The 9,181-nt window shown below is 26.5% G+C and overlaps 1 protein-coding gene across 1 annotated transcript in view; it reads right to left on the bottom strand.

Moving 5' to 3' along the window:
• Nucleotides 1-149: 149 nt before the first annotated feature.
• LOC124419012 overlaps nucleotides 150-9,181 on the bottom strand; it is a 69,118-nt gene continuing 60,086 nt past the window's right edge. The window contains exon 2 of the mRNA XM_046947119.1: nucleotides 150-421. Coding sequence (XP_046803075.1) covers nucleotides 150-421 — 272 coding nt within the window. The remainder of the gene's footprint in view (nucleotides 422-9,181) is intronic.

Raw genomic sequence — 9,181 nt, 5'->3', positions numbered from 1 at the left:
CTAGAACTGAACTAGAACTGAACTAGAACTGAACTAGAACTTAACTAGAACTGAACTAGAACTGAACTAGAACTGAACTAGAACTGAACTAGAACTGAACTAGAACTGAACTAAAACTAGAACTGAACTAGAACTGAAGTAGTAGTGAACTAGGACTGCTCTAAAACTGAACTAGAATATTTAAAATGTTTCAAAAATATTAAAATATGTATTAAATCCATAAATTTCATTGCAATTCCAATATGATTGATAAAGTTATAAAAGAATTTCTTCCATGTTTTCTGTAAAAAACTTACCCTTGAAACTGAATGTAGTTTACCGGGAAAAGCTTTGCCGGGATGTCTTTTTGAGGGGGTTCGAAAACCTTTACGATGTATACGCGGGCTCATTGTGGACATGGTAGACATTGTGGTACGCATACCTGCAATTAGAACAAAATATCAACAACATTAAAACAAATCCAAAACAAAGTAGAGCAATAGACAAATATTAAAAATAAATTAAATCAAATAATTTAAAACTATAAAAAAATACATAAAATTTAAATTGAAATCATTTTTTTAAGAATTCATTGTGTGAGTGTGTGTGTGTGTGAATGCGTCGAATGATTTCGTGTCATTTTGCCAGCAATTTCGTTTTGTTCTTTTACATTATTTTATTTTATTTGACGCATGATTTCAATTTGCCCTCAAGGAAAAAATGAAAACTTTTGTAGTCAATAGCTGAGTGAAGCTGCTGATAAAGCCAAAAGTCCAACGCCCTCTCCAATATAACAAATCAACAAACAGCAGCAACAACAAAACTTAATAAAATATCAGACAAAACAAAAATAAAACAGCAACCAACAACAATATGTATGTATATTATTTACAACGATACGTACATATGTACATATATATGTAATTAAGTTGTATGTGCATTCAAAAGCAACCAGCAACAACAACAACAACAACAGAAAATCAGACGACAACAACAATTGCTAATAGATTCACTCACTGAATGATTGAATAAATGTATGACTACGACAACAAACACCATCCATCCAATTCAATTTGTTAATTTTGTTTTTGCTATATAACAACTACACTAGACCATTCACTCACTTATCGTCTCTATTACGATAGATTTGTGTTGTTGATAACAACAACAACACACTCAAGCGTACACTCATTTAACTCACTCACTGACTGACAAGCTGTGATTGTCACATTCTACTTATGATTGTAAATGGTGATTTGAATGTTTGTTTTTTTCGTTGGAGTGTCACCAACAATTTAATTTGTTATTGTTTTTTGTTTGTTGTTATTTTATTGTTCTTATTAAATTATCTTTTAAGACCGAATAAATGTGTAAAAAAAGCAAATTACTTTTTCTTTTGTTTTTATATATATTTGGGTAAAAAAATGAGTGCGAAAACCCCAAAAGATAATTGCCAAAAGTTAATGTAGATCAGGGATGGAAAATTCATTACTATTATGCATTTTCTTAAACATTTATAAAAGCCATCAAATTGTCTTGTTGGTAATATTTGATATGTTATTTTTTTATTGTCATATTAATTGACCTTTGACCTTTTTAATAAATATTTTTTAAATTTATTTATTTCCTTTAAATCGTTTTCGTTACAAATTTCTTTTAATAAAATAATAAATTCTTTGTTTTGATTATTAATATATTGGTATCATCCTCTTATAGATAATAATCATAGAAATTGATTTTGTTATTTGTTTAAATATGAAATCAACAATAAATTATTTTAACCCATTTTGACCATCCCAATTGCGAAAGAAATCAAAATTGATAGTAAATTTTATCAAAACATTTTTATGGTTGACACACACCCTTGAAAAGCAATTATAAAATAAAATGAAAATTAGTAATTAACAAATTGTCTCTTTTGGCAGACGCCATTTTTTTATAGCCTCCTTTCTTTCTGTAATAAATATTTTCACCAAATTTGTATTGTCTATCGTTTAGTTTAGTCTATAGTTTGGTTTAGCTTATAGTTTAGTCTATAGTTTAGTCTATAGGCAAGTTTATAGACTAAACTATAGACTAGTCTATAGTCTGACCTATAGTCTAGTCTACAGTCTAGACTTTAGTTTAATATATAGTTTGTAAGTTTAAAAATGTTTAACTATTGATTAAATTTTACGTTTTCTAGCGGCTAAAAATCAAAATCTGACAATATGAAATCTGTCAATATACTGACAATGAAAAATGGCTATCAAAAGGTCAGTTCAGACGATTGTAAGAAAACCTTACAATTTTGTTGTCAGACAATTAATTTATCGGCCAACAAATATTGTCACACTACACTGTTGTCAGATTGTATGGGAAAAGTTGCTCGATCTTATTTTAGGGAAATATTTAGACAAAAAAAATTATTTATCTAACATTGATTCAATTGTTTCGCACATCTGAAAAATTGTTAGACAATTATCTGGCAATGATAACGTTATGTGTTTACACGATTGTTAGATGTCTGACAATACTATTGTTTTACTGTTTACTGTCAATGTTTTTTCAGACAACATTACAAGACACAAATTTGAAGTTATTAAGCTACGTATACACGGTTTCCAGATCTTCCAACGTTGACAGATCTGGTAATGCACTGACAATAAAAAATTGTTAACCAAAGTTAAATTGTCATTGTAAGAAAATATTACAATTTCATTGCCAGACTATAGTCGGACATTAAATTTATTTATTAACAAATATTTTCTGTGTACATTGTTGTCAGATTGTTGTATGCAAAAAGTTGTAAGATGTTTTTTAGTAGCATATGTTTTAATGTGCCGTGTTGCCAATAGAAAACATTTATCTGGCAATTTTTCCATTGTCAGATGTTAGATTTTACACATCTGATAATAAAAATTGTCCGACACGTAATGTCATTGTTTAACAATATATTGACATCATTGCAAAACAAGAAATTGTTAGAAATTTTCTGAAAATTTTTCTGCCAATTTTGTAAGATCTGACAAATACGGAAGTTCTTAATTCACACGGTTGTTAAAAAGTTTCTGAAAATTTTTCTGCCAAGTTTATAAGATCTGAAAAATACGCTTAATAGTGTTATTTGTAATTATTAGTTTATTATCGAAAATTGCATAGTTTGATTTACATACTATTATTCAAAATTGAAATATTTATATTTTTTAATTGTCACACCACACGTGCCACTTATAAATTTCTAAACATAAAAATGTGATTAAAATAAAAACAATAACAATATATAAAAAATAACGTAATAAAATTGAAAAAATACACACTTTTGAAAGATTTTAAGTTATAGATTAAAAAAATTATAAAAAATATAAATATATATTTTTAAGAAAATTAAATAATTCACAATAAAGTAATTAAATAAGTGTGCTGATATTCCGAGAAAAATCTATAATAATAGCCAATGAGAAAAGCTGCAAACAATACATTATTTTAGGGGTTTAATTTAACCTTTGATTTTGTTGTTTCTAAAGCAGTTTAAACCGCTTTTATTTGAAATTTTCTTTTTTAAAAAAAAAAAATAAATAAATAAAAATAATCTAAATAAACCATTACTTGGCAAAATTAAATAATGAATTAAATATTAAAAATTTTGCATCATATGTTAAATTTTATTATAAAACTATGATAAGAATTAAAGAATAAAAAAATTAATATTTTTATATCTTTTAAACATTTTATATTTGTTTTCTAAGTATTTAATAAAATTTTCATTTTTCAACTTTCTCTTCTTAATATTAATTTATAACATTTTATTTTATTAAATTTTTTTTATTTTTTCTTATTTTCTATAAATAAACTAAAAAACAAATATTTGTTTTTTTATAATTTTCATAAAAAAGAAAATAGTTTATTTTTTTTATGAAAAACAAAAACAAAACAATGTTTTGACGTCAAATTCAAATAATAACATAAACAAATTTTTGATTATTATTGTTTTGTTGTTTTAAAAATAATACAAATGTTTTATTTATAAAAATATAAATATATTTGCACATGTGTTTTTGTCAGCATTTAAGGATTTAATAAATGATTAGAAAAAAATCTTTGAAATAAAGTCTCGTGAATCACGCACATATATACATATTTTTCGATAGTATTTTTTATTTTGTATAATATTTTAAATGTTTTAATGATAAATATTTTCTTTATTTGAAAGCAATAACTATGTAAAATTATTGAAACAATAGGGAATATACAAAATATTATTTTGTTGCTTTTTTTAACTACACTGTTAAAATAACAGTTAAAAATTAATGCTTTTTTCTATGTCATCGATTTACAGTGAATTGTAATGCAAATTGATTGCAAGGTGAAGTTAACAGCACAACTCTTTATTTTCAATATTCTTTAGCTGAAACCATGGCGATACTAATAAGGAGAAGTCATTTAAACAGCTGATTGTTTTTTTCTCCATGCAAATTTAGCCCGAAGCTGTCAATCTCCATATAAAAAAATTTCTCTCTCAAACCCGACGCTGTCGAACTACATATATAAAAAATTTTATGAATTCGCCGCAAAATGAAATGACTTTATGAAAAAATGATGAAAACTTAACCAGTAGCTGTCAAACTCCATATAAACAAATTCTCTCACAAAACCTAAGCTGTCAAATTCCATATATAAAAAATTTTATAAATTCGCGGCAAAATGGACTTCATCTTATAAACTATTCGCCGTAGATGAAACTGTCAAATGTTTTTTTTTATCATTGCAGCGAAAATACAACATGTACAACATGAGAGGATAACTGTCAGAAAATAACAAGACGACACTAAATTGCAAACAGAATATACAAGATAAAGGCACTGGTAACTTCAGAAAAGTAAGGCGTATTATATGTTATTTCAACAGTTGATTATTTTTTTGTCAATGGAAAAATTCTCTTCCAAAATCGACGCTTGTAAACTCTATATATAAATAATTTAATGAATTCGCCGTAAAATTAAAAGACTTCACCTTATAATCTATTCGGCATGAACTTTAATGCGCAAGAAACAATCAGCTGCTGAACTAACAAGTAATGGACCGATGCTGAAAAAGATTCACATAATATAAAACATATCCGTATCGAAATTTATCCCGATATCATTTGTAATTTACGATAAAGTGAATGGAATTTATTTTAAATTACAGACCGATGAAGAAGAATTTCAAGAGGTGCTACCAGTACCTCCGGACTGTCGTGACTATATAGTGGTGGTGCCATATATATCCTCAGACTTTCCGTGGAATGATTTTAGGTTGGATCGTATAAGAGTGCCATTTAATCTGGCACCATGGAAATTGGTAGGCCACAGGTCAGAATTTCGGACTTTGTCTTGTCTCAGTTAATGGTGAGGGACCTACTGGATGCAACAAACCCTTGTCAGGTTATGTTCAAGTTTACTCTGTTCATACCTTTCACAGTTTATTCTCCGTAAGAAAGAACTGGTCTTTCGATTCGTATTTTGGACTCTAGGTGCTATAGCCGTATCAACAGAGACCATCCCCTCTGAGAAGTCGTTAACGAAAGTGATGTTTATGCATTTCGGAAGTTACGCAACGGGGCAACATAGGCCAGAAAATAGATCGAGCAAAATGCTTGTATAGAGATCGACAGAACCATGTACAACAATTGCCAGCTTCGAGTGATTAGAAACGGTAGTAAATCGCCTAACAGCTCACCTAGTAGTTAAAGGTTAAAAAATCCAGTTATTTTTTCTTCTGAATTCGCCTTATTTTAGAGGCGAATTCATTTAAAAACGGTTTAATGCTCTAAAAACAAATTCCTTATATATAAAAATCCATAAATTATGCAGAATGTTTAATTGCCATATAAATTCAGTATCCTCTTAGGAATTTAAAAACTAAAAAGCACACATAAAGAAAATACTAAATAAATTATCATGTGTATAGTGCGTGCGTGGGCTTTCAATAATATATAGTATTATTAAACATATTATATTTAATGTACGTCAGGCTGAAATAAAATCACACCAAATATCAAAACTATAAAATAAATTCAATCTCTTCAAGGTCTTAAAATTTTACTCCGATTAAGTTTAAGTTGAGCATTTTTAATAAATGTTAATTAAAGCCATAAGTTCTAGAACACAAACTAGTGGTGTTAACAAAAGAAAAAAGTTCTATTTTTATATAAAAAATAGAAACCGCTCTAAAACTACAATTTACAATTTTTGAAAAAACACAAATTAATGTTAATTGAATAATAATAAAATTTCGAAAAGAAATCAAATATTTTTTATACATTTACACGTTTTCAGTTCTTTCTGTAACAAATTAAAAAAGGTGCGTAATAATAGAACAAATTCTTAAGTATTTGACACCTGAGGTGTAAATTAACTTAAAAAAATAAATTAATTTGTTTATTTTTTAAAATTACTAGAATTTCAAACTAGAAAAATGTTTATAAATTCAATACAATGTCTGTAAAACTCCTTATAAAAAATAACTTTTTGCCATAATTCTCTCATATAAATTCGCCTTGAATTCAAGTTTATATTTGTTTGCTACCGAAATTGCAAATATTTTGTTGTTTATAAACAATGTTTTTTTTAACAACATTTTTCTTTGCTCTGAAAAAAAATAATAAAAACAAACAAAAAGTAAATTCATTTAAATACATTTTTCTCTGACCTCTTTTTTAACAAATTAAAAAAATATTAAGGCGAATTTCTTTTTTCTTGAGCAAAACAAATTTTTTTTATCGATTTTTATTTGCTTATCAGATGTAGAAAATTATGGGCGTTGAATTTTATAAAACTCAAAAAAAAAACATAAGTTAAAAAATAAATATTTATTTCAGATTTCTTATTTATTATTTTACGGTATTATTTATTGTTGTTATTGTTTATTATGGCATTTATCGAAAAAATATAAAAAATGATCAAAAGAAAATTTTGCTCAAATCCCTGCTATTTACAATGCAAAAGCCTGCAGAAAAAAACAAAGAATTATAAACAATTAGTTTGAAAAGAATTTTACATTAAAAATATATTTAGAGCAAAAAAAATTTTAAAAATAGGAGTGATGAAATTATATTTATAATTTTTTATATTTCTTTACTCAGCCGCTATTAATTTTTAAATAAATAATAAAAATAAGGTATTTGAAAACAAATTTTTACCAAGATATGCAATTCTTTCGGAGCTTGTAAAGATTATAACTTATTAACATTTATTTTTGCAAAATAGAAACGTTTGGCAGAGTTGTGAATCTGATTACAGACTGTAAAAGTAAAATCAAACTGTATCTTAAACAGACATGGAAAATTTAGTATAATAGTACTTTTTGATATGCAAAAATATTTCGGGTACCTCAAAGACATTTTTGGTACTTCTAGTCTACAGTCTATTGTCTAGTCTAGTCTAGACCATAGTCTAGTCTAGTCTAGTCTAGACCATAGTCTAGTCTAGTCTATAGTCTAGACCATAGTCTAGTCTAGTCTATAGTCTAGTCTATAGTCTAGTCTATAGTCTAGTCTATAGTCTAGTCTATAGTCTAGTCTATAGTCTAGTCTATAGTCTAGTCTATAGTCTAGTCTATAGTCTAGTCTATAGTCTAGTCTATAGTCTAGTCTATAGTCTAGTCTATAGTCTAGTCTATAGTCTAGTCTATAGTCTAGTCTATAGTTTAGTCTATAGTATAGTCTATAGTCTAGTCTATAGTCTAGTCTATAATCTAGTCTATAGTGTAGTATATAGTCCAGTCTATAGTCTAGTCTATAGTCTAGTCTATAGTCTAATCTATAGTCTAGTCTAGTCTATAGTCTAGTCTATAGTCTAGTCCATAGTCTAGTCTACAGTCTAGTCTATAGTCTAGTCTATAGTCTAGTCTAGTCTATAGTCTAGTCTATAGTCTAGTCTAGTCTATAGTCTAGTCTAGTCTATAGTCTAGTCTAGTCTATAGTCTAGTCTATAGTCTATCTATATGGTCAAATCTCAAAATAGTTGTTTTATTTAAAACGCAGGTTAAGTAATCGCCTTCCAAAAGAAATTCTTAACTAATCTAATACAGCAAGAAATAATTTAATTTTTTTTCAGCCTACAAAAATTACAAAAAAACACAATTAATTTTTTTTGTTCTTTTTAAAAATAAAACGATCATGTGATGTGGTGATTAAAAACTCTTAAAATTCCTGCGTACGCAGCACCAAACAACACATTTTTTCAGTTTAAAAATGTTTAAATTTTCTTTTTTTTATTATTTTTCTACTTTTTTCAAGAATTTCACAATGTTTATCATGTAAATAAAAAAATTAACTTTTATTATCTGCTCGACAATAATACAAAAAATAAATATGAACATTAAATAAAAACGAATTTTATATTGAAACAAATTACGAAAACCTGAAGAAAAACCATTATAATCTAAGTAATAAAGGACAACACCACAGTTTTTCCACAAGGTAAAAAAAATACAATATTATCTTACAATTATGTATTTCGAATTGCCAACCATTATGATGAGTGTAAAAAGCAAACGAAAAGAGTTTGTTTTAAAGAGCAAAATTGCTGTTAAGAGCATTTACTTAAAGAGAGTGTAAATGTTTGTGCTCTTAGTAAAAATATGTTATGTTTTGCTTAATTTTTGTATTAATATTTTCATCAAAATTAATAGTTTTTTAATAAGTTTTAAGCAAAAATATAATTTTATTTTTAAATTTATTATATTTTTGTTGTGTTGCATATTCTTTTTTGTTAATTTTTGTTGAAAATTTTTAATTTTCAAGCTTTTGTTTATAAAGTTAATTTTACTTGTCAAATATTTTAAATACAATCTATTATCGCTGTCGTGTGGTTCGTCTGAATAAAATTAAGTTGTTGTTTTAGAAATAGTTTTTTTTAATATATTTAAAACTAAAACTATAAATATGTAGTTTTAGAAATTAAATATAATGGCTGCCCTAAACTTTTAAAACATTACAAATATTGGGTGTTATGGTGAAAAAACCTGGAAAATTTCATTAAATAGTTTTATAAGAAGAATCTATCTACGACAGGGTATGGTATACCTTATATACTGGTTTACAGTTTGAAGTCTAGTCTGTAGGCTAGTTTATAGTCTAGTTTATAGTCTAGTCTATAGTCTAGTCTATAGTCTAGTTTATAGTCTAGTCTATAGTCTAGTCTATAGTCTAGTCTATAGTCTAGTTTATAGTCTAGTC

The sequence above is a fragment of the Lucilia cuprina genome, chromosome 3, assembly GCF_022045245.1.
Source record: "Lucilia cuprina isolate Lc7/37 chromosome 3, ASM2204524v1, whole genome shotgun sequence".
NCBI classification, from domain to species: Eukaryota; Metazoa; Arthropoda; class Insecta; order Diptera; family Calliphoridae; genus Lucilia; species Lucilia cuprina.
Note: the sequence above shows the minus strand (reverse complement) of the source record. Positions and strands in the feature narration are given on the sequence as shown.